The following is a 26,706-nucleotide window of genomic DNA, read 5'->3' as shown; positions in this document are numbered from 1 at the left end:
TCGATTACCGTAAGCACTCATCCCCCTTCCCAAGTCCCATAGGATAGAGCAGATTAGGATTAACGAATGACAAAAAATAAAATAAAATCCTTTCCAAATAAGTCAAATGGCCCATTAGGTCCATTTAAAAAAAATACCACGCGCCCAATTTTTTCGTTTCCTCTTTCATGTCTCTCTCTTCTCTTCTCTCACTCTCTCTCTCTCTCTCTCTCTCTCTCTCTCTCTCTCTCTCTCTCTCTCTCTCTCTCCTCTCCCCATGTGCACAGTGCACCACTCACTCACACACACATACACTCTATCTCTCTCTCCTATTTTTTATTTAAAATTTTATAAGGCTTATAATTTTTTTACTAAATATTCATTTTTTTATAAAAATTTATATTTTTGAAACATACTCGACGAAATGTATCAAACAAGACTAATATTAGATATCAAATTATGTGTAGAAAAAAAAAGATTTTAGGTGTAGTCTCTTTTTTTTTTTTTTACTCCTTGAATTGTTTAATTAAACATTATTAATTATGCATTTACCCCGTTAGTTCTGAATTTACATTACAATTTGTTAACTTAACATTGTTAATTAAGAAATAACTCTGTTAATTGCTCATTTAATATTGTTAATTATTAATTTAATGCACTTAATTATAAATTTAGAAAAAATCTAACACTGTTAAATATGGATTTACTGTATTATTTATTTATTTAACACTCTTGTTTGTGAATTTAATACTATTAATAGTGAATTTAGGAAAAAATAAAAATGTTCATTGTTAATTGCTAATTTTAACAGTGCCAATTGTAAATTTAGATAAACTAAAATGAACAATAAAATTAATTTTTAACATTTCATTATTTTATTTTCAATATTGGTCTCATAGTTAGATCTCTACAAGTTGATTTCAAAAATATAAATTTTTATAATAGACGTGTACAAGTAAAGTTATAGACATTATGACCATGTTCGTTTTGAAATTATGGATAATGAGTAAAGAGGGATAAATAGAGAAATTAGAATAATAATTGAGAGAATTCCAATTCCAAAATTTTAAAACAAACATTGTCTATGGGATTTTAAGCTTTAAAATTAAAAAGAATAGGAGAGAGAGAGAGAGAGAGAGAGAGAGAGAGAATGCGCACATGGGTAGAACAACCATGCGGTCCATGCCCAGGTGACAGGATCCAATATATGCGCGTGGTACACAAGGAAGAAAGAGAGTAAGGGTCATCATCGGCCGGTCCGGCCCGCCAAGTCACTATCCAAGTCTGTCTACGGGTTGGGATAGTGACTTGGTGGACTTTCTCCTTTTTGTGGGCCAAGTTATGTATTTTAAATAGAAGCCCAACCCGCGAACTATCCCAATTGACGGACTTGGGGCGGCTAACAACAGGCAAGGAAAAGGGAAAAACAAAAGAAGGAAAAGGATAAAAAAAAAACCGAAAAGAGCTGGCTGCCAACAGGTAGAAAACACATTGATGCATGGCCTGCCTAGTCCTGCTGTCCACATCCAATTCACGCACAAAACAAAAAGTGCACTTGGCACTTTCCACATCCAATTCACGCACAAAACAAAAAGTGCACTTGGCAGTGGGCAAGTGGCTCCAAAAGGCCAAAAAAGGCCATTATAAATTTATAATCAAGTGCATACTGTGTGTGCGCACAAAAATGGGTCTTGGGTGATTTCCGGGCTATTGGGCGGGTCTAGTGGGCGGGCTCGAGGTGGGCTGAGCAGAAAATCCCTAGGCCCAAGCCCGGCCCATGAACAATTCGGGTTGGGCTAGCCCACCCGTCGAACGGACTCAAACCAGGCAATAGCCTGACAAGTCGATCGGGCTTCGGACAGGTCGCCAGCGGGCGGGCTAAATGATGACCCTTAAAATAGAGTAATATATGCATGCGTGGGGAACACTAACAGAAGAGAGAGACGGAAACTGGAACGCGTGCAATAGGACTTGATGGGAAAATACTTATGTGCATGTGTGCTCAAGGTCCTAATGGCACATAATTCACTCACCAGAAGTCCACACACATAGACAATTTGTGCATAGATTTCATTATGGGGCCCACCATGGGTCCCACACAAATGATCCGAGCCGTTCATTAAATGTATAATATTTTTTTCAAGCGTTCCTGCAAAAAATTAGCTCAATCCGATACCTATAGAGGAATTACCTCTATTCCATCACGAATAACGCGGTTTAGCCAAGAAAGAAACTCGGCCTAGTTTGTGGATAGGTTTCGTTCTCCAACCAACGATATAGATGGGCCCCTGCCAGGAAGAACTCCTTGCACAGACAGAAGCAACAATCCCTAAGCCCCTCCTTGCCTAGGAGCTCTTGTCTAAAAAGACGAATACGAGTTAGCAGGGCTGTCCAAAATAGCTCTTGTTGAGTGGACATTTGAGATTATTGCTCAATCCGATACCTATAGATACTTAATTCAATCGTCTAACGAAATATGTGCACATGTGTAGCAGGTTCATTCACTTACATGGGATGAGCCCGGAAGAACCCCATAGTAATTTATTGACACATATATCCTGTACATGTATTTGTGATACTCCAACACATCAATTGGGTTCGTAAAAGGGAATTAAGGAAGCCAATTTCGATACATCAATTGGGATAACCTGGGTTTAGTCGTAGTTTTTCAATTGGGATAATTGACAAACTACCAAACTGGTTTAGTAGTTTGTCATCAATTTATACAAGAATAAATTTCTGTTGGAGTAATTTACTTGAATTCAATTAATGCTTGGCTTTATTTCTTTATTATATGTGTTCAATTAAAGTTCAATCAAATTCAGTTTCTTTGGCTTCCTTCCTCCCCTAAATCATGTAAGGAGAAGTTGTTTTCTTTGAATATTGGATCGTACTAATCAAAAGCACTATAAACGATTAATCGGGGTTGCATTATGAATTTGATTGTTTCGATGTAATTCTAGCTAGCTAAAAGCACCAATGTAATTTTGTTTTAACTTGTATGCTTATTTTTTATTTTTTATGATGACAATGGTAGGTGGACAATCAAGTTCGGGGTCAGACTTGGACAACCCAAATGTCGGGACTGACACTAATTCTGGGCCCTTCCCGAGTTCACTTTGATGATCTCGGTCCCGTTAAAATTCGTGTTAGTCGGATATCATTTAATATAGTTCTGAAACGCATTTATCTCGCCGAAAATGAATTTTTATCATTAATTAAGGTCATATACGAAAATACAAATTTGTTCCAAAATTTAGGTTGCTCCGATCTACATTGTGATCAGATCCGATCGAGACAAGCCTCAAAGTAATCTGGATACAGAACCCTGTGTGGCTGTCTCTATTATCTTATTTTATTTTTTTTTCGATAAGTAAGTGATAATATGGAGAAGATTCCTGTCTCTATTATCAAAATGAAATATCGTTTTCTATTATATCAAATATGAAGCCTGGAAAGGAATGGGCGTACATGACAGTCCATAAATATATATAATTTCGCAGAAAGGATCCAATTCCCGAGAAATTCTTGAGTGCAAATAAGGTATGGCTGATGTGGTATCCGATGCGAACATTCGGGCCGTCCAAAAATGCAATCGGCAGATCGGATTGAAACACACTTTTTCTTTTTTTTAAAAAAAAAATTCTTTCGGTACTTTCAATCCAGACCGCCGGTTGTATTTTTGGACAACCCACCCGTCGGTACCCGATTTGCAACCAAGAATTTCTCATAAGATAAAGATACTAGTACACAAATGGAGTAGGTAATGAGAATAACTTATTCACGGAAGATCCGTGAATAAATTATTCATTGAAACGTTTAATCTCGACTGTCTAAAAGTGTTTTAGACAGTCGAAATTGAGTTTCGTGATAACTTATCGGCGGAGCGCCGTGGATAAGTTATTCTCGTAGGCAGGAGAATAATGCCGCAAACATACAGTGTTACATTCTTATAACCTCTTACGGCTCTACTCTGAATTGAGAGAGAGAGAGAGCGGGGGGGGGGGGGGGGGGGGGGGGGGGGGGGGGGGGTGTGTGTGTGTGGTGGTGGTGGGGATAGCTCAACTACCAATCCCACCTACCAAATCGGTGAAGTGTAATCTCAGGGACGGTAAAATGTCATTAGACTTAGTTTCTATTTTTAGCTAATCTCCCTTCATCAAAGTACGGAGTACAAGACAGAACCATATATATATATATACTGATATACACACACAGAGAGAGAGAGAGAGAGGGAGAGAGGGAGAGAGTATGGAGGATGGACAGGTTAATAGGCGTTTGCTTTTGGAAGAAAAGATTGAAGACCCAGACGGGGGCAGCAGAGGCGAGGCTGCGGAAGGCGGAATATCGTCCTCCTCCGTCACGGCTGTGGTTGTTTTCAGCACCTCCGTCGCGGTCGTCGGTTCATTCAGCTACGGGTTTGCTGTAAGCTCTATACTTGAATATATATATATATATATATGCTCACATATATACATCCATTGAGGCTAGGTGAACAACAAGAACAAAAATACTACTATTTTAGTATATAATAATATACTGTACATGGATCATGGATGAATGTGTTTTTTTCGTATTACAGACCCAGATAATTGTTCTCTTGAGTGATAGGAGCAATTACTTAACCCTATTTCCAGAGTGAAGATTAATAAATTCCTTCTGCTTGCAGCAAAACTATGGGTTTTCTATCACCACCGTTTTGGGTTCCACGGTGCGTGAATTGTCAATTTGAAACAGTTCATCTTATATCTTAGGGCCCACAGAGTAGTATTCTCATTTCAAAAAATTAACTTCACCGGACATCGATAACTGTATCAAAATTTTTAGATTTTGGTTTATTAAACCGGACGGTCGTGGAAAGTTTTAACTTGCCAGGATGAGACCATCCATTTTTTTATAAACTAAGATTCAACTTTTGATTGGTCTATCAATATTCAATCAAGTTAATTTTTAATATTTTACACTACGAGCCTTACAAGTTGAACAGTTCGAATTATAATGCATGGTTCGGATTATAACCATAATAACAATAAAGAATTTATAATCTCTTCCAGAGTCTATAACCTCACCATAATTGATAATTCCCCATTTCTCCACCTATTGTACAGTTCTCGTTATTAATAAAGCCTCCATATAAGGCCTGTTTTGATTCTAATCATACTTTGACTCACCAAAACCTTTTAGAAAATAGATTTCGCCCATATCATCTAAACAATTATACAAATTCTCGTTATAATTCAAAAATCTATAATTTGCAATATAAAATTCAAGATTAGAAAACAATTAGCTCCCCAATAGATACCCATGATAATAATTAACCTCTCTGATTGGGTCGGATCGGGTTTTTTTAATTGGCGGGTTGGATCGTTTTCTAGGTTGGATTTTTTTGCATGTGCTCCGTTTGGAAATTCAATTCCGGACTATGACCTATAGACCAACTTCCTATTTTGTACTTACTGTCCCGTTCCGCTTTCTTTCTAAATCTTTCTTTTCAAAAAGAAGGTAATTTCAAACTCAAATATAAATAAAAATGAAAAATAGTTTTTTAATTTTTTTTACACCGTTTAAAAGATTTCAATGAGATCTATCAAACAATATCCATATTAATAGAAAAATTATTTGCGTAAATACATAATTTTTAAGCTTGAAATTACCTTCATTTTCTGAAAGTTCATTTTTTTAGAAACCGAAACACCCAAATTTCCCAAGGACATGTGATCATAATGTTGATCGGGACTCTTACATCGATCTCACTGTATAAAAGGTCAGGAACTCGAATCTTTCCAATTGTGTGTGGGTATTCTTTCTATAGAGGGATTTTTCCGTTCTTTCTTTTTTCCTTCCATAGGATGGACTTATTAATTTCTTGTGTTGATTAAGTTGTTGGGCTTGGTTATCTCATGAACTCTTATAATTAAATTAATATCGTATCCTAGGTTTGTACTTTGTAATTCATGCATGATGACAATAATCTCTCCTATCGATTGACACCCCCCCGCCCCCCCCCAAAAAAAAAAAAAAAAAAAAACTATGAAAACTTTTTTGGGTGCAATTTCTAAGAAATAATCTAATTACCACATACTCCCTCCGTTCCAAATTTTTTGTCCGGTCTGCAAAATGGAGTGTTAAAAATAATACAATTTTTGCAAGAAAAAATCAAAAGTTTTTCAACGACTTACTAGATATCAATGAGTATTTTTAATTTGTGAAAAAAGTTTAAATTTTTTCTTGAAAAAATTGCATTATTTTTAATACTCCATTTTGCGGACCGGACAAAGAATTTTGGACGGAGTGAGTATAAATCAATTCTTCGCTGCACTTTTCCCTTCTTTCGATGCCCAATATGTGTGTCTTTATATATCTACATAATAAGAGAGAATAGTTTTTGAATCTTATCTCACTATAAATCCTAACATTGATTTACTTCATAAATTCTACGACTCTCCATGTTTCTTTCAAACAAGATTAATTGCACAAGTGCTATTAATTAGATCTCACGTTACGTCGTGCCTTTAGGCACGGGTAAACCCTAGTGTGTGTATATATATATAGGAGAACTTCTAAAATAAATGTAAAGAAATAATTCCTGCACATCACCTTCTATAAATGCACGTACTAAAATTCTGTCTTGTAGTGCTGTGGCGTGCGTAATTTAAGACACTTCAAAGAAAAGTTTAAAATACTAATAACATGAAGTACAAAAATTATTACTCTAATAATCCGAAATATAAAACAAAAGAGTTAGGATCAATAAAATGAAAGCATGAAAGTGGACCACGAAAAAAAAATCAATGGTCCAAAAAGAAATAGACCACGGAAAAAGAAAAATTAATGGTTCAAATTTATAAAATTCATTATAAATTTGGACCATTAATTTCAATTTGGACCCTTGATTAATTTTTCGTGATCCACTTTCATGGACCCTGTCATTTTCCAAATACAAAAAGAACGTTTTGCGATGCTTTTCCGAATGGTGGCCTACTGGCCGTAAACTGCGCCTGGCCCATGAAAGCAAAAAAGACTGCCCCACTTTTCTCCTTATTTGCTTCAGACTCTTATAAGATGCAGGAGTATTTATTTTATGGTACACAAACATTTATGGTATATACAAATCAGTACTATTTGTTTTGGCTTGATGATTTTGTTACTCTCTTTTTTTGTTAACGTCATTCTCCTGTAAGGTTATTTTCGGTGCAAAAATACACTTGTAGGAGAGTGCTGTTAACAAAAAAATGAGTGACAAAATTATTTCCCTTTGTTTTTCCCAAATAGTACTTTTTTCAGGTTTCTTTCAAGTTTCAATTAACTCGATTATGTATCGGTGTGTATGTTGTCTCTTTATTCATGTACGTATGATGTACTACGCAAGGTTTTAGTATATCGGCTATCACGTCTCGTAATAACAACAGATGCATATCGGTTTCTAAGCTTTCGATACCGTTGCATCTTAATATACCGATGGAAAAAAAATGTTTTAATGCACCTTTTTCTTGCATCGTTTAAAAGGTCTCAATGAGATCTATCAAACAAAATCCATATTGGTATGAAAATTATTTGCGTAAACACGTGATTTTTTAGGTTAAAATTACCTTCTTTTTCTAAAAATTCCTTTTTTTAGAAACAGGAACGGAATCTGATAACATGAGGTACAAAAATTATTACTCTAATGATCCGAAATATAAAACAAAAGTGTTAGGATCCATAAAAGGAGAGCATGAAAGTTGATCACGAAAAAGAAATCAATGGTCCAAAAAAAAATGGACCACTAAAAAAAAAATCAATGATCCAACCATTAATTTTAATTTGGCCCATTGATTAGTTTTTCGTGGTCCACTCTCATGGACCCAGTGGGCATTGCCTTGACACGGGATAATTCTTCCAACTGTTCCGAAAAGTACAATTTATCAGCTTTTTACTTTTTTTTATTCTTTTTTTTTCTGTGAACCTATGGGACACTAGCTGTCATATTTCTGAAAATGCCAATTTTAACCTTAAAACATATATATTATTTTATTTGAACTTTGAAAAGAAATCAGCTACTTTTGATTGCTTTTTTCTTTCTCATTTGTTCAACTACTCTGTACTTTTTATTTATCAGATGGTGCTTTGCACCCCGATTTTACTTCTTTTTTTTTTCTTTTTTACTTGGACCCGATTTTACTTCTCAATCCATTTTTCTGGAGCCCACTCCAATTCTCATAAAAAAGATCAGATCTCAGCTGCGTATTTTCGTAAAATATTTTTATGGATTCCTGTAAAAAATGAACTCAATCAAATACTCCCTCCGTCCCTTTTTAAGTGTCCTGATTCGTAATTCCAACTTATTAAAAAGACATCATCATTATACCTTTCACATCAACTTTTTCCTCCACTTTCCCTACTTACCCATCATCATTACACTTTTACTCACTTACTTTTTAAAATGGAATCTACTTTTAGGGACAAAATAGACAATTCACCCACTAACTTTACAAAATAGACACTTATTAAGGGACAGCCCAAAATAGAATACCGGACTATAAATAAGGGACGGAGGGAGTATCAATAAAAACTTTTTGAAATTGGATTGTTTGCCCTACAAATTTTGAAAAAATTGTTTCTGATATTCGATTGAGCTGATTTTTTTTACTGAACCCCATAAAAAAAATTTAAGAAAAATAAACAGTTCAGATCATCTTAAGAAAAATAAACACTTCAAATCATTTTTCAAAAAATTTATGCATGACCTGTCTATTAGAATATGTGTGCAAAGACCTTTTATCATCTTAGGATTTAGTCTACGACTCTTGTAGTCTTTTTGAACTTTTATGAATGCCGTTTATCTGACTTGTTGACTTTGATCATTTAAATTAATGCATGATTTTCTGCTTAACCAAAAAAAAAAAAAAAACCACACCAACCTCCTTTTTTTTTTTTTTTTTGTGGTAGCAGAGCATTCAAAGTTTTTTTTTTTTTTTTTTTGAAAACAGTCATTCATTCAACACAAGCCCATCGGGCAAACAGATTCCAAAACAGATACAGGAAATAACCAAAGTAACCTAAACGTCGATCTTAGGCATTTACCGTCTAAGCAGACCCCGCGATAACACCGGTACATAAGAGCCAATCTCGGTCTAGATAACAGAGGATTTAAAGATTTCCACAGTTCAAACCCTAAACAAATAAGCATCGCTGAAATCTGAAGGCAAATTTTAAATGCAAACCTTTATGTCGGTTGCTGCCTAAGAATTGCTTGGTAGTATTGTAATTTAAAATCGAAATAGGGCTACCATTGTCTTTTCAATGCAAACCTTTATGTTATTTACACCGTCATATATTACTGTGCATTGCAGGGACAAGTGTCAAAACTATGACCCTTTGGGACCCATATCTAGAATGCCCACTAGGCAGTATGCAGCAAAACCATTCAAAAAATATTTCTCAACTCAATCATTAATCTCATTTCTTTTTCTAACTTTTCAATCATTACTCATATTTCTCATTTTATCTCTCTCTACTTTTTACCTTTTTTTCTTCAATCATTATTCTTATTTCTCTCTCTACTTATTATTCAAAAATACTACTCAAATCACAAACGAAATGAAGTATGATGTAGGAGTATTTGTTTTATGGTACACAAACACTTATGGTATATACAAATCAATACTATTTGTTTTGGTTACGGATTTTGCCACTCTATTTTTTGTTAACGCTACTCCTCTGCAAGTGTATTTTTGGTGCAAAAATACACTTGTAGGGAAGTGACGTTAACAAAAAAAAGGAGTGGCAAAATCATTTCCCTTTGTTTTTCCCAAATAGTACTTTTTTCAAGTTTCTTTCAAGTTTCAATTAACTCGATCGTGTATCGGTGTATGTTGTCTCGTTATTCATGTATGGTGTGCTACGCATGGTTTTAGTATATCAGCTATCACGTCTCGTAATAACAACATATGCATATCGGTTTTTGAGCTTTCGATACCGTTACATCTTAATATACCGATGGAAAAAAATGTTTTAATGCAACTTTTTCTTGCAGGCTGGATTTTCGTCTCAGGCTGAATCTGGCATAAGGAGTGACCTAGGCCTGTCTACTGCAGCTGTAAGTATTTTCATTTTCTCTGATTACAGCAATGTTTGCATGTACCCAGATAGAACCCTTTTTCTTTCTTTTTTTCTCTGTCTTTTTGATTTAATAAGTAGCTAGAACCTTTTTGTTTCTTAAATCCACACAAACAGAGGATGTGAAGGAAACCAACACTATACAACGGTTCGCATAATTTTGTCTCCCTCTACGTCGTGATATCTGATTGTGGTTGAGAAACTCTTCACCAATCGACCGGACTAATCTTGGGACTTAGTTTCAACTTTATGCTAAATATATCGATTAGTAAGTGAATTATCGGAATGAGATCAAGGTGGTCTTTGTGAACTCGAGAACCTTGTTGTCTCTTGTTTGTCCCATCCATTTCCGCAATAGACGGCTCAGATGTGAACAAAATAGCCGTTCTTCCAGGCAGTAGAATTTTAACACGTGGAATGTGGTATGGATAGAGTTGGATAATAATAAGGTGGGTATTTAGAAACTTCACGTCATTGATCCAATGATCCATCACAGATACATTTTAGCCTCCGGTCCCACCTCATTTAACGATTGATTACCATGCTTGAACCCTGATAGTACCACCTTCCCAATTAAACGGGAGTATCTACCACCACCCCGTCTCAAAATAAATGTCCGATCTGCAAAACGAGGACTTATAAAAATGATAAATTTTCTACAAGAAAAAAATTCCAACTTTTTCCGCAAATGAAAAAAAGTACTCATGGCTATCTAGTAAATAGTTGAAAAAAAATTGAATTTTTCTTGAAAAATTCATATTATTTTTAAGTTCTCATTTTGCGAAACTGGATATTTATTTTGGAACGGAAAGAGTACTATTTACTTCACCTCTTTATCTAGTAGTATCTACTACGTTTTGGCTTGATCGGTAGAATGTGCTCTACTGCATGCATGACAAATGAGACATATTCTAGCAATATATTGGTGACACATCACATGATACTCAAATGTGGTCACTAATACCAACACATGTCCTCTCTTTGTCTCTCTCCGTGTTCTCTCCATTCATCGATCCCATGCATCTCCATTACCGCTACGGCCATCGGATCCATAAAAGTTTAGTCCTAAAATCATCACATGGTTATATAAAATCACAGGGACGGAACTGAAATTTCATACATGCAGCGGCTATAACGCGATAACAAAATTTTAAAGTTAGTTTTTTTGAGTTTAATGTTAAATTAATATCCAGTAGACAAAAAATTTGAGGTGATTGGTTAGTCTTTCTTTTTGTGGTCCGGGAGATGAGTGATGGACTTTTTATCCCATAGGGAAAACAAAACGTGTAAGAAAGTGGTTCAAATTTATTACTCCTATCCAAATTCTTTCGTATGTGACACATGATGGGGGACATGTTAATTCTTGTATGTCAAAGAACATTTTTGGTAAAGTATATGGTTTTTTCAAATTGGGGGTGGCCGTGGCCTCTGGTAGCCAATCTTTGGTTATGTCTTTGTAAAGTCCCATCAGCACGTATAAATTCCAGAAATTAAATCTAAAACTAGAAAATTGCTGGGTGATTTAAGAGAGATGGGTTATTTGACGAAATTGATGGGGTTTTAGCCGAAGAGAAAAATTAATCCACTTCGCTAACATGTTGATTTGATAAAAGGGTTTTTTTTTGGTTTCAGGAAAGAATAAGAACTTCATTGATGAAAAATATTAAAATTGGTAATTAAAGCCATAATGCACACGTTAAAGACAAATAACGCGTCCAAATCAAATAAATGTTACATTTAACGATAAATTGATCAAACGGTTAGCTATCGAAAAATAACGTGCAAGTTATCGATAAGCAGGCGTAATAGTAGTTCCATGGGTGACCTGACTTCCTATAGAATTGATCGATGCTAACCAATGAAGTGACTTTAATATAGAAAAAATGATTTGACAACCCTCATTGTAGAAAGGGAAAATACTAATTGTCGATGTGGTCCCTAGCTCCTAGGACAATGATAGAGGTCGCTTGCCAGTCCGTTCCAGAACATCTTCTTAAAAAATAAGTACTTATTTCACATTTTTAAATTAAAAAATAATGTAAATGAAAAATAATTTTTTGATTTTTTTTGCACCATATTAAAGATCTCAATAAGATCTTTTAAACAAGATCTATAGTGCATATTTTTAGATTTCAATAAGCCCATCATTTTTGAGCTTGAAATTGCCTTTTTAAAAAATAAGTACTTATTTCACGTTCCGGAACGGAGCCTGGGTGTAGGAGAACCATATGGACAGGAACTCTTTCCGTGGTTCTTAAAGGGCCGTTCGTTTTGGAATTTTAGATTTTGATTTATAAGTAACGAGTATGGAGAGAAATAGAGTAATAATTGAAAAGAAATAGAAAAAAATAAGAGTAATGAATGAAAAGAAATATATAAGATAATGATTAGAATTCAAAAACCTAAAACGAACGGGGGTCTAAAATATTTGTATGAATCATGCTCCGATTATTTGACCCATTTATTTTGAACTTCTTGCGTTTACGTCATTTTTTTTTTTTGGTCAAAACTCAAAAGCATTAAAAATTTTAACAGCCTGAATCAACAATAATTTTACAATCAACACACAAACAATAACACAAAATTCTCCCATATCACGTGTGTCCACACATGCGCCACACATCTCCGGTGTGTGGGGGGAGGGCCCACATATGATGCGAGTGAGTTTGTGTCAGTGTTTATATGTGGCTATAGAATTAGGGGAGTTTTTTTCGCATTCCCCAAATTGATTTTCGCAATTCCCTTGGGCTTGTTAATTGAGTAGTTATTCAATTCCCTGGCTAGCTCTTTTAATGTTCATCACACATCATAGCGGGATTCATACAACTTTTTTTAGGCCTTACGGCAATGTACGGTGGAAAAGGAGCATGGAGCACCACTTAATTCTTACGGGAATATGTAGTGGAAAAAGGTTGCACGAGGCAGCATGTGACGGCGTCGAAAGAGCACTGGATATTTTTTGCAATAATTGCATATTGCAAATTGCCCCTTAAACTATCACAATCTTCTCCTTTTGTGCAGTACTCTTTATTCGGATCAATGTTGACAATTGGAGGAATGGTAGGTGCAACAGTGAGTGGCAAAGTAGCAGATCTCATTGGCCGGAGATTTGTAAGTTGATCTTAAAAGTCTCCCCTCTTTATCTCCAGACATCATTATCAAAAAATCAATAAAAATATCTCCAGACATCATTATCAAAAAATTTAACTTATTAGTTAAATTTGTTCGGCTAAATAAGTCGAACGGCTTATTTTTTTGTCCTTATTCAAATTTTTTTTCATATTTATTAGTTTTTCGTCAATTTTTTTGGGGATTATTGCTTCGTTATGACGAGAGGAATGTAAAAAGTAAAAAATTACGATCGAAACCTAATTTTTTTGAACAAAGACAAAAATAAGCCAATAAGCCAATTTTTCATCTTTATTCCAAAAAAATGAATTTCGATCATAATTTTTTACTTTTTAGATTCCTCTCGCCATGATGATGCAATAATCCCCAAAAAATGACGAAAAAGTAACAAATACGATTTTTTTTTGAATAAGGACAAAAAAAATAAACCAGTTGACTTATTTAGCCGATCGGGGGATAAAGTTTTGTGCATGAGAGTATATAGGATGTCTATCATTGGGCTAGTACTCTACTTCGGCCTAATACGCCCATTGGTTTTTTTTTTTTGTCCATATCAATTTTTTTTTTCAGCATTTGTTAATTGTTCGTCGATTTTTTGAGGAATATTGCTTTGTCATGACGAGAGTAATCTAAAAGTAAAAAATTAAGATCGAAACCCATTATTTTTAAATATAACAAAAATAAGCCAATAAGCTAAATTTTTCGTCTTTATTTAAAAAAAATAGGTTTCGATTGTAATTTTTGCTTTTTTGATTCCTCTCGTCAAGACGAAGTAATAATGTTAAAAAAATCGATGAAAAACTAACAAATGCAAATTTTTTTTTGAATAAGTACAAAAAATAAGCCATTTGGCTCTTATTAGGCCAAAATATCCGTACCTTTCAACAAAACGATAGAAGGCCCAGGACATATCCACGAAATGAAGTTGTTTACTTTGTACGGTCTTGTTTATGTGTTAATTAATTTTTTAAGAAATAAATAAACTACATGAAAGATACATACTAGTAATTAACAATCAGATCGAACATATTTGCCTTCAAACAGTAAACGGTTAGAGCTATTTTTCTCATGACAAATATTATGACAATCGCAAAGAGGAGAAAAAAAAAATTCAATTATATTAGAGAGGCACACAGATATCTATCTGGTTCTGCGCGCGTGAGCATAAGTATCTAAGCCAAATCTAATGCCGAGTTTCTAAATTGGGAAATGATTATGTCACTCCCTTTTTTGTTAACGCCACTCCTCTGCAAGTGTATTTTTGCACAAAAAATACATTTGCAAGGGAGTGACATTAACATAAAAGGGAGTGACATTTCAGTAGCCTTCTAATTAAGCTATATTATGAGATTTGGTTGTGTTTTGTGATGTGTAGACAATGTTGCTGTCAGGAGCATGGTTCATCTTAGGGTGGCTTGCAATACTTTTTGCACAGGTTTCTTCTACTCTTCTAATTTCCTTTCCTTCTTTTTCTCTTTTATTCAATTAACAGTCTATTTTGAAAGCTAATAAATATTGTTTTGCCCTGTAAGATATTTGATCAACTTCATTTTTCTAATGTTTGACTGTGGTGTGTTTGGAACTTTGGACAAAAACATTAGTACTTACTGTTGTCAGTTGGCACTGTCTTTTTGATCGTTTGCGTGATGAGTTTTTGTCGGATTCACATTTGGATTATCGTCTTGATGAATGCTATCTAAAAAATGCAAAAATAATGACCAAAGTCTATAAAACTAATAAAAATCTTTCAAAATACTGTTTTTATTGTCTGTGACTATTATTTTGATTGCTTTCAACCTCATTGTATAGATTTTATAGTTTTTTTATTCCTCTCGTCAACACAATTAATTAATAAATAAATTATGAAAATAACTAAATGAAAACCAATTAAAATCCATAATATGTACTATCTCTTTTATAAAACAAATTAACTCAGGCCAACCGCGCTCGAAATATGCACCGGAGGCTAGGGGCTTCAATTTTTGAGTACGTAGAAATATTTTAATTGATAATAAAAGACAAATAAAAAAACCAAAATACAAAAGAAGAGTAGCAATTGTGGAAAGCTCACGAGTTCACTCAAGACTAGGTTTTGAAAGAATTTGCAGATCTGCATCGAATCAAGTGAAATCACCAAGCCTGCCGCCACCGTCACGGTTGTCGTCGCTATTGCTTATGGTGAAACTTCACCATCATCACCTCCAAGAAGCCGTCAGACGCCGGAGCTTACCACAAATTGAATTCAAAGAAGGATGCGACTCTCTTCTCCGTTGTGTTAGTTAATTGTATTTTGAACACTAGAAGTCTAGAAGGGAAAACACTAAATTTTAGAGTGTGATTATCAAAAAGTGAAGTGTCAAAATCATTTACCTCTAAATAAAAAAGAAATAGTAAATTGTTCAATTCGTGAGACGAGAACTTAAAAAAATGCATATTTAGCAAGAAAAATTCAAGATTTTTTCATAAATTTAAAGAACTCATTACTAATGAAGGAAATAATTTTCACACTCCTCTTTTATCTATTGACACTTTTTTTTTTTTGTCTTTTATTCATGTAAAATAACTAGATCAAAAGTGTTATGCGCACAACAAAACAGGAACATATTATGCACGTACCATTTTGCTGGGCCCACCTCAGGTCCTGCAAAGATAATTTGAACCACTCATTTTACATAAAACATTTTTGTATGGGTCTTTGTAAAAAATCAATTCAATCGGATACCGGTAAGGACTTTTTTAAAATTCATAGGGCGAACCAGTCAATTTCACCTTACGAATTTTGAAAAAGCTTTTACTAATATTTGATGAGTTGATTTTTTCATAGACCATAAAGAATTACTTTATAAAAATGAGCAGTTCAAATCATTTTTGCGGGACCCGGGATGAGCCAATAAAATCGTTTGTGTACGATACTAGGGCCATGTTTGATAAGTGAGTTAGGGGTTAGGATATAATTGTTAATCCTGGTGTTCTTTTAAACTCTTTGTTTGATTGCACAATAGGGGTTGGGATTAGGAATACAATGGTATTACCAATCCTCCCAATTCATGGGATTATCAATACTACCTTCTACTAGGTATCACTAATCCTATCCCAAGCTCTGCGATGCAAAAGACGTCCTTGCCCATGATATTTTCTATTAATAACAATAGTACCCCTATTAGTACTTACCCACCTGTACTTCAAAAATCCTAGGTTTTGCTTCTTTGCTTTTCTGCCTTCATATGAACACCATTTTTGCACTACGGACATGTTAGGCATAGTTGGGAGGGTGGTGGAAGCTTATGAGTTTGTCAGAAAGTTTAGGCTCATTGCACATGTCCACCGCATGCGTGTGGAGCCACTCTCGGATTCCACAAAAATACAAAAAGTATCTATAAATTTTAATTTCTTATGGGGCTTTATAAAAAAATCTGCTCCAACGAATCGATAAGTATTTTTTCTGAATTCGTAGAGTGAAATTGCTAAGTTGCTCAATTTCGTTCGTACGAATTCAGAAAAAATACTTACCGATATTCGTTGGAGTTAATTTTTTACAAGGTTTCATGAAAAATTATTTTAAAATTTGTGGATATTTTTTTTTTCTATTTTTGTAAGACCCAGAATGAGCTCCACACATGTGCGATTAGTACGGTGACCGTAGCACTTACCAACTTCAGAAGTTTAGGATCCATTCTCGTGGCTTGTAGAAATCATGGAGAACTTGAATTAGGAAAAATACATATGCAAATATCAAGGGCAAAATACATACGCAGAGACTTACGAAGTAGCATCGGCAAAATACACAAGAATTTGGTTTTTCACCCATGGATATTATTGAAAAATGCAATTTGTTTTCCTATCCCCTGTTATTTCAATTCGGACAAATAAGTCAAAGTGGCTTATTTTTTGTCCTTATTCAAATTTTTTTCGTATCACATGGCTTATTGTCAATTTTTTGGAGATTATTGCATCCTCATGACAAGAGAATCTAAAAAGTAAATTTTTTTGACCGAAATCTAATTTTTTTTGAATAAAGACGAAAATAAATCAATAAGCCAATTTTTTCGTCTTTATTCAAAAACAATTGGATTTCGGTCAAATTTTTTTACTTTTTAGATTTCTCTTGTTATGAGGATGCAATAATTTCCAAAAAATTGATAATAAGCTAAGTGATACGGAAAAAATTTAAATAAAGATAAAAAATAAGCCGCTGTGACTTATTTGTCCGAACGGGACAGACTTGTATGGACAGAGGGCGTGTGCTGTGCAGCTTCGTGCTGCACAGCGTGCTGCACGGCCTCCTGAGAGGCTTTTCCGGCATCGATCTGACGATCGGAGACGTTCACCGTGTAGAGCTCGTCAAATTCTATGCGTGCACGAAAAATCAGCTCGATCAAATATCATTAAGGGTCTCATCCGAACATATATAACTTGAAAAAAAATGAATCCTAATGGATATGAAACACTGGATCAAAACCACTAAATCCATTTTTTTCAAGTTATATATGTTCGGACGAGGATCTTAACGATATTTGATCGAGCTAATTTTTGGCGCACATGTAGAACTCGACGAGCTCTACGCGGTGAACGTCTCCGATCGTCGGACCGATGCCGGAAAAGCCTCACCGGAGGCCGTGCAGCACGCTGTGCAGCACGAAGCTGCACAGCACACACCCCCTGTCCGACTTGTATAATCAAACACCCATTTGAGATTATTAATCATATCTCCTTCAGATCCCACCTCCGTACTAATCCTATTTAATTCATCTAGGACCTTTTGAGTGAAGCAAACGATTTTTTCAAAATCCAAAAAAATAGTACTACTCCACTCGCATCTCCGTTTATTTTATGGGAATCAGGCAAAGCAAGTTCATCGACTGAAAAATGGAAACCACGTTCTCCGCTACTATCTTCGCGCTCTTCGATTTTACGCACACAATCTCGATCTGCTTCTCACAGTACGTCTCCACTCGCATCTCCGTTTATTTTATGGGAATCTGTAGTGTTTTATGTTTGATTTCTTTATCATTGCCTTTTGAAGTCATTTGAAGCTTCATGAAACATGATATATACAGTTTTCATGGAATGGGGCATATGCATGTATGCATAATAGATACTATTTGCGTAGCACTACTTTGTGTTGTGAGCTCTTAAGTTCTAGGTGAACGAGATGTGGCTGTCTTTTCGCCGCAGTTTTAAAAACCGGCCGCTACGTAGTGGTTTTTTGACCTCCCGTACCGCTACACCGGTGCTACCCAAATTCACACCCGTATCGGCAGTTCCCGCTAAGTATCGTTTTGTATCCTATATTTTGCCTGCTACGTGACTGCTATATGAGCTTTGGCACCAAAAATAATATTAAAAGATTCACAACCGCCACACCAGATTCCCGCCACGTATCATTCGATACTCCCGCTACCACTATGCTTGTATTGCTACTGCTATTTAAAACTATGCTTTTCGCCCTCAAACCACAAGGACTTGTGTAATGAATTTCTTGCATGAGGTGGTGATGATCAACACATGGCCTAAACTTCATCTTGAGGTGTGTTGCCTATTTCGGTGCTTGCAGCAGTTACTGTCCGGACGGGTTGGAAGGTCGTCGGGACTGCCACGAAGAGAATCAAACTGGGGGTTGCAGAAGTTGTTGTCCAGACGGTGGTAACGCGAACATAATGTTTTTAATAACCCAAGTCCTTTTTAGTGCTAGAACATCATTGAGAGAGGCTGTTGCATCTTATTGAGAGAGAACTTGTGGGAGTACTCTATTGATCAATAGTGAACTGGTAGGTCCCGAGGAGTAGGCACGTTGCCGAATCTTGTATATCTGTGTCTTCTGCTTTCTTTTCTTGCTTTCATCTTCTCTTGTGTGTTTTCTCTGATTCATAGCATTCCAATATATGGAGGGTTTTGTGTGTTGGTGAGCTTGAACGCGTAGCTTAATTCTCAACACCGGATCTTAAAAGCGTTTTTGTTTTGATCATGATTTAAACTCGTAGGCTATCTGTAGACTGGGCTATCCTATTGTAAATCATTGGAATGAGGTCATTACCAATTTTGATAATTGCAGATAATTGAATGACAATGCCGGGAAAAGGTATATGATTAGGTCAAATTGAATCCATGTGTTAAGGGGGGCCATTTCTATTTTTTTGAAGAGCTCCTCTCTTTTTTTTGTTTCAAAGAGCGGGGGGCATTTCTACACAGCTAATTATTATTCAAATTCTAGAATAGTGAGTTTCATTGCAGAAATTATTTTTTAATCAAGGGGCTGCTTTGGTATCTTTGTAGAAGAGTGAAGTGTAAATCAAATGTTATTTGTATTCTGTCATTGACGATATTATGTAGCTCCTAAATAAGCTAAGCCTCGGTCTACATTTTGTTCTCGAGTACTTAAAGTTGCCATTCTGAATCGGGTTTGATATCTCCCCTGATGCAAATTCAAGATACATGCCATGAATGCAGAAACAGAGACGATGAAGTCCAAATTTGAGATGGTTAAACCCTTTTGTGGGTTCCATTTGACATAATGGAAAAACTGGCTTCCAACCTTTGTTGATGAGAATTGAAACCTAAAAGTAGTGGGATATTGAGTTCTACTTAACTTATGGTTCTAATTTGAAGTTTCCTCTTCCATCTACCAAATTACAGTTGACATGTTCTATTATGCAGACTGTGTGTGCCACTTTTTTACATGACACAAACCAGAACAGTTATACTGTACCTTGGCTATTATTTTCTCTCATGTTTTTGGATATGTTATTCCGAATTTGCGGCATGGTTAAATGTTCAGTGTTTGTTGAAAGGGTGCTTGGATGCTCGACATTGGAAGAGCTGTACTGGGATTTGGAATCGCCCTCCAAACTTTCGTGGTGAATAATTTTTCTTCTTGTCTCTTCTCGTCTGTCCATTTAAAACAAACATACAATGATGTAGTGTGCCCTTTAAATAGAACTCGCCACATTAATATTTTGTCTCCTGTATTCTAGAATCTAGACAAGATGGTCATGTTATGTCCTATTTTTGGGTAGGTGGCCACTCCAACCAGATAACAATATTTCTTATTTGATCTCGTTAGCATTGCAAATTGCATATTAACACAACTAACATTGCTAATGCCAATCAGGCACCGGCCTATATTGGTGAAATCTCTCCCAAAAATACCCGCGGAGGATTTACTGCAGCCAATCAGGTAATAATTGAATCTATGCTTTTTTCAGATAGAAGGTTTTCATTTTGTACTTTCACAACACCAACAATAGACAACAAAATAAAGTGGAAACTGGAAAGTTTGAAACAAGTGCAATTTTCGCTTTTAAATCAAAACATCCTTTTTTTGTGTGTGTGTATTTTGAAAGTGATTTGTTTTAGAAAACTTCACAGTTGCTCAAGAATTTTTTTGTAAACGGAACTAAAAATAAGAAATGTAAATGATGCTAAACAAGCTTGTTACTCTTTAGTAGTCGTTAATTTTTTTCTGAATAGAAGTGTTTTGTTTCAACATGTTTCTTTTTCTAAACAAGCTTGTTACTCTTTGTTTATGTACAAATCCGTTGACACTTCTACAGTTACTGAATTGTTGTGGCTTATCAGTGGTGTATTTCGTTGGGAATCTTGTCACTTGGCGTACCTTGGCTATTATCGGTAACATGTTGCTGTCTTGTTCAATATTTATTCTCCAAAAATTAATAATCTGATATTGTATGTCCGTTCCGGTTGCAGGAATTATACCATGTATGGTTCAGGTTGTTGGCGTATTCTTCATACCAGAGTCTCCAAGATGGCTGGTGAGTTCGGTTCTAAATTTGTTAGAAGGCTTGTGTAATTGTTGATACTTGAGCAGCGGCAGGGCTATGTAGGCAAAACGATATACCACGAAGTATCTTGACTTTAAAACATCTGGATCAATTGGGAAATGCTTCAATACACACCCTCTACATCTGAGAAATGTTATGCCTATGTTTGGTGAATGTTATGCCTCTTTACATGAAATGTTACGGCTTGTTTTGTTGAATGTTTTTTTTTTTTTAATGGTTAGGGTGCTTATGGTATACACTTTATTGGTGTCATGCCTATTAGGGTAAATGTTACGCCTCTTTGTGGTGAAATGTTACCCCTCTTTATGATGAAATGTTGTGCCTTTTTCTTTGGTTCGAAATGTTACACCTCTTTTTGTTAAAATGTTACGGGGTGCATGCTATATACCCAAAAAGATGGTGTGTATGGTAGCTTGACCTGGATCAAATTCATTCACCCACCCGACACCACAATGGGATCAAATATGCTGATTGTGGACCCAACTCATTCTTTGTGCGGCCCACACCACGCATAAGGTGAATTCACACCATATGTACTCTTGTTTTATGGATGCTTATCGGAGAAAATTTTCTGATTATGTGGCATTCAGATTTGCGCAGCCAAATTTTTTGGAAAACAAAAAGAGGGATTGAATGTTTAGTTTATTTTATGTTATCTGTACAGACTACAGACTGTACTAATGCTGCTGTGGGAGTTCCCCTCAATTTGATGAATTGTGAAACAAAAGCTTGTTGGAACCAATTTTGATGGAATGAAGATCGAAAATTGGTTTCCATTTCATCTTTTCCTTTATTTCGTTGAGAAATATAGAATCATATGTATATGAAGAAAAGAACTACGTTCCGGATTATCAGTTGATGAGAAACTATATGCAGGTCCTTTATTTCGTTGAGAAAGATAGAATCATATGTATATGAAGAAAAGAACTACGTTCCGGATTCTCAGTTGATGAGAAACTATATGCAGGTAAAGATTGGAAAAGAAAAGGATTTAGATGCAACTTTAAGGCGCCTTAGGGGAAAAGATGCTGACGTTTCTCAAGAAGCAGCTGACATCAGAGTAAGATGAGAATTCAATTTGTTATTAATCAAAAGGTCAGTTTCGATAAGATTAAAAGCATTAATATTTTTGGAGAGTTTCTTTTCTAAGTCCTTTTGTTTGGCAGGATTATATTGAAATCGTTCAGCAGCTCCCGAAGGCTAAATTTCTAGATATGTTTCAGAGAAAATATGCTCATTCACTTACGGTAGGCTTTTCCATTTACCTTAAGGAAGAAGGGATTTGTGAAGCTAATTTTTACTATTCTTGTTTTCTCCACATGTATCTCTACAAACTCAAGATCCAAACAAAACACAAGTATGAGATTTTGTCCAATTATATTTTTAATCAGCTTCTTACGAGCAAACCAAATTAATTGCATAGATTGGATTTGGTCTACTGTTACTTGCGATTTTTGGAGGCACCGTTGGGATATCCTACTATGCAAGTTCCATTTATGAGGCTGCTGGTAAACTAAGAGCTTTTTGTAATTTTTCCTTGCATAATTACATTCATTGACTAAGGTTGTGTTTGGATCGTAGGTTGTGAAAAAAATTACCATAAACGATAGTCTGGAAGCCAAAGACAGATTAGCTCTTTCACTTCCTAATATTCTCATCTTTGCTTTTAACTTTCTCTATTCTTCCATAATCCTCATGTCCGTCATCCAAACACAGCCTAAAATGACTGGAATTTAATGATATAACTATCCGAATGTATGATTTATAGGTTGCTCGGTGAGCGTAGGCACTACAACAATGGCTATTGTTCAGGTATGAATTTTCTACTACTGTTTTTCAATGGGATTTTTCTTTGATGGATAAACAGGATAAGCATAACATAGAAATGGATACCAACCTAGAAGAGGATTGAAAGACCCTCAAATGTCAAATTCACTAGATAGGATAGGACCTTAAATCCACAAGCAAGATGAGGTTCTGTTTGGATAGATGTGGATTGTGAATGAAGGCCCAGTGATGTGACATAACTATTCTGTGAGATTATCTTCAATTTAGATATGCTAGTTTGCATTGGGGTTTTGACATTGATTTTTTTTAAAGTTCTTCATTTTAAAGACTCTAGTTACAGAATAAGCTAAATAGATTCATCATTTCCACCTCTTATCCATTTTTCGGTCTAGTTTCACAAGCCACTTATAGCTGAATCTTTTTTTTTTTCTCTCTTTCTCTTTGTTTGGGTTAGGATTGAACATTATCTCTCTTTCTTTCAAATGCACCTTCATCCAAACGGATCCGAAGAGAAGTTTGAAAAATTGTTGGATCAAAACTGGATACTTGAAGGTAGAAAGTAATCGGCACTGGAATCGAACGTAGAAAACAAGTAGCACTGAAGTGTCAAAACCTGAAAAAATTTATTGCATTGAAAAGTTTCTATAAATGAAATAAAGTACTAGTCAAAGGCCTAAGGGTTATTTCTTATTTACCGTATGCTTATGCAGATCCCATTTTCGGTTTTGGGTTTGCTCTTAATGGATAAAACCGGACGACGACCACTCTGGATGGTGAGAATGCCGGAGCCTATTAGATTCAGTAAAATTTGAGAGTTCAATGAGATAGACAAACATGATAGAATTGGGCTCTTTGCAGATTTCTGCGGCTGGAACATGCCTGGCAAACTTTCTTATAGGATTGGGATTCCTCTTGCAGGTAGCTTTGAGGGTCAAATCAAGTTTTTATAAATTTGTGACATTTGAAGTACCTAAAACATTATCATTTCTGAATTGCCATGAGCAGAATCTTAACCTAAATAAGGACCTCACCGCGATATTGGTGTTCAGCGGCATACAGGTATTTAATGGGTTAATTTTGGCATAATATCGTTTCCCCGGTTCATATAGTAGTAAATGGAAATAAAATGTAGTTAAATGATATATAATTTTGATAGTCTTATTTGTATGCAATAGCATCTGCTAAAGGAGTGCATGCTTTAAGGCTTTGTGTTTGTGGTTCTGCAAGCATGTAGCCTTATTGAATAGCAAATCAGTACATGCGTAGTATTTTGATTCTTTTAAACCAAGTGTAAACTTAATTATAATGACTGAACATTTTACCATTCATTATTTGGTCCGATTTCTGACAATTGAAGGAACATCACATTTGGCTCTGGAGGTTGCACTGCTATACCAAACCATATTAGGATTCATGTCATAAAGATCTAACAAGGCTTTTATGTGCTAGCTGTCAGAGGGTACACTGCTATGTATACAAATTTTCGGATGAGTTATATATGTGGCTTCCCAAATGGTGTTGGATTTGGCAATAAAATGACAAAAGTTGCCCTAGGTTAAAAACACAAGGAGTTTGTTCACCCAACTACAATAAAGTTCCACTGCATAATATTATCAATAATATACTGATGAGTGATGACAATAGTAAGAACACATGAGGTAATTTGGGCACTAAAATGAGATGTTTAATCAGTTTTCATGTGTTTTGACCCCTGGGGAGTTAGCCAGACACCATCTCGCTGTTGTATTTTTATCTCGGTCCCACTTACATTTTGGAGAAATTAGGGTTTCCCGTATTGTTAGACAACCCCAATGAACTTATTGGGGAATTTTGGTATTGTTAGAGAAAGTAAACGATTGGTATTATACTTTCGCAATTCGGACAGGGGCTTCCTGAAATTGCATAAACCTAAGGGAGGTCAGTGCAATTATCCTGTGAATCTCAGGGAATTTAGTTGTAATGAAAACTTCTATCGTGTCTATTGTTGACTTCTTGTGTTTGTACCAAAGTTGAACCTGTCAATGAGTAAAATCGAGCATCACACTTCTTGATTGTTTACATTATTTTCATCCATTTTATTTTGGTGCAATCTACAGTTATATGTAGCAACATTTTCAGCAGGAATGGCTAGTACACCGTGGGTGGTCGTGTCAGAGGTAAGTTAACTGCCGGTGACATTGAAGTTTACAGTAATGCTATTGACACTGCGTATTGCTCTTTATAAGTTACCGACTCTCATGCAAATACGGTAAGCCCAGCACAAAACGCTCAGTATGGGGCCCACCGCATTTGTGAGGGATCACGATGTCCTTATTTTTAATCTCATCACCTCGAACGGAAAATTGGAAACGTTAACCATTGCCTAACACTGAAAATGGGTGGTTTCAATAGCTTAGCTTATACTTGAAAATGGGGAGGTTTTTGTATTTCTCAGATGCTTCCCCTAGACATAAAGGGTCCAGCTGGAAGCCTCATTACTTTTTGCAACTGGGCAAGTGCTTGGGTTGTTTCTTATGGTTACATCTTCATCCTTGACTGGAGCCCAGCAGGTCCTCTCTCTCTCTCTCTCTCTCTCTCTCTCTCTCTCTCTCCAATATGCTCGTCTTTAAGAGTTGATGAGATATTGTAATTTCGTTGTTAATGCTCAGGAACATTTTTCATCCTTGCTGGAATTTGTGCTTCAACTGTTGTGTTTGTTGCAAAACTGGTGCCTGAAACGAAGGGCCGAACTCTAGAAGAAATACAAGCATCACTTACCCTCTTCACATAAAGATGTGTTTTTGAATCGCAAATAATAGCTCTCACGAATTGATGAACAGTGTCATTCTACCGCTTGATACTCAGCCGGAAGCCTTGTGAATTTGGTCTACTGGTTCAGTTCATGAATTGTTTCATACAGCTTTAACTTCTGGACCTCAGCTCACCAGGTGATGGTTTTGTAAGAGTCACGGATTCCATGTCCTCCAAAAAACATCCCCCCGCGCTTCCAACCGCATGATGTGGGAATCTTGAAACATCGAATCTCGTGGCCCATGAAATCCTTAATACCTTAGCAAATTACTCTTTGGAAGGCACGTATATTCTATGTACCCTTGTGAATTTTTCTTAATAAAATGTTATTTTTGCGATAAAAAAAGGCACATATATTCTGATATACGGTGCACCCTTGTTTTCAAATGGTGAATTCGCAGATTGAATGTATGCCAAAGTTTTTCCTATTTAGTTTCTTAATTTTTCTTGGAAAATAGAGAATCGATATCAAGATCTCAACATTTGAGAATGTCGCAAGTTTAGATGCTTGGTCATAGAATGTAGCAAGTTTACATTAATGATTTCAAAACAAAACACTGTTTTGTTGATTATTTATGATATAATCGGTACGTATCAGATTTCCGTTGAATCCTCACCCCTATGTGCACTACGCATGTGGATGACTCTAGGTGTGTGTGAATAGCGAATGCACCCCAAAAGTGTACGTGAGTATGTGTGCGAATGTATTGCCCAGCTAGCTACGTGCCACTCATAAAACCGGTAAAACGCAATCTCCATTTCATGCTTCTTTTTTTCTTCTCAACGTAGACATGGTGACCAAGCTTGTAACTCTTCGCTCGCATCAGGTAAGTGAAAAAATGGAAAGCTTAGTGAAGAAGTTTAGGGAAACAAAATGAATAGGAAAACCCCCTAGTGCTGCAGCTCAGCTCTAGTGGCAACATGGGTGAGTTCTAAACTCAGACATCCAGGCCGCAAGAGAGAAATTTATTGTGAATCCCGCGTGGATGGAAACTCCGCAAGAGAGAAACTTATTGTGAATCCCGCGTGGATGGAAACTGCTTGCCTAGTTTTGACCTAACTGGGAAAAAAATAGTCGAGGTGTGCATAAACTACATGCCTAGTTTTGACTTAACTGGAAAAA

The 26,706-nt window shown here is 35.7% G+C and overlaps 1 protein-coding gene and 2 long non-coding RNA genes across 4 annotated transcripts; 2 read left to right on the top strand and 1 right to left on the bottom strand.

The window, feature by feature from the left end:
* The first annotated feature begins 4,038 nt into the window (after nt 1-4,038).
* On the top strand, nt 4,039-25,929 carry LOC131327361 (sugar transporter ERD6-like 5). 2 transcript variants are annotated; one of them, XM_058360489.1, is made up of 18 exons: nt 4,039-4,404; nt 9,995-10,057; nt 13,099-13,188; nt 14,582-14,641; nt 19,995-20,060; nt 20,315-20,380; nt 20,757-20,832; nt 20,911-20,975; nt 21,973-22,065; nt 22,172-22,252; nt 22,429-22,513; nt 22,774-22,817; nt 23,504-23,566; nt 23,652-23,711; nt 23,799-23,852; nt 24,890-24,949; nt 25,228-25,342; nt 25,442-25,929. In XM_058360489.1, exons 1-18 carry the CDS (start codon nt 4,231-4,233, stop codon nt 25,561-25,563), a joined length of 1,437 nt encoding a protein of 478 aa, XP_058216472.1. In that variant the 5' UTR covers nt 4,039-4,230; the 3' UTR covers nt 25,564-25,929. The 2 variants fall into 2 exon arrangements, with proteins under 2 accessions (XP_058216472.1, XP_058216473.1); XM_058360490.1 differs by lacking the exons at nt 23,504-23,566; nt 23,652-23,711; nt 23,799-23,852 and having other exon boundaries at nt 4,151-4,404.
* Nucleotides 14,781-16,104, bottom strand: LOC131327373 (uncharacterized). Its single transcript, XR_009200280.1, has 2 exons — nt 15,392-16,104; nt 14,781-15,316 (listed from the first exon to the last, which is right to left on the bottom strand). It is a non-coding gene; the product is annotated as an uncharacterized LOC131327373 (long non-coding RNA).
* LOC131327372 (uncharacterized) lies at nt 16,095-19,975 on the top strand. The gene is made up of 3 exons (XR_009200279.1): nt 16,095-16,104; nt 18,048-18,146; nt 19,654-19,975. It is a non-coding gene; the product is annotated as an uncharacterized LOC131327372 (long non-coding RNA).
* Nucleotides 25,930-26,706: the final 777 nt, after the last annotated feature.

Source organism: Rhododendron vialii, chromosome 5a (genome assembly GCF_030253575.1).
Source record: "Rhododendron vialii isolate Sample 1 chromosome 5a, ASM3025357v1".
Classification (NCBI taxonomy): Eukaryota; Viridiplantae; Streptophyta; class Magnoliopsida; order Ericales; family Ericaceae; genus Rhododendron; species Rhododendron vialii.
Note: the sequence above shows the minus strand (reverse complement) of the source record. Positions and strands in the feature narration are given on the sequence as shown.

Excerpts from the sequence above, each read along its gene's own strand:
- LOC131327361 (XM_058360489.1), top strand. The coding sequence starts at position 4,231 with ATGGAGGATGGACAGGTTAATAGGCGTTTGCTTTTGGAAGAAAAGATT. Across the intron at positions 22,253-22,428 it reads AATATGCTCATTCACTTACG|ATTGGATTTGGTCTACTGTT; the intron begins GTAGGCTTTTCC and ends TTAATTGCATAG. Across the intron at positions 23,853-24,889 it reads TGGTGTTCAGCGGCATACAG|TTATATGTAGCAACATTTTC; the intron begins GTATTTAATGGG and ends TGCAATCTACAG.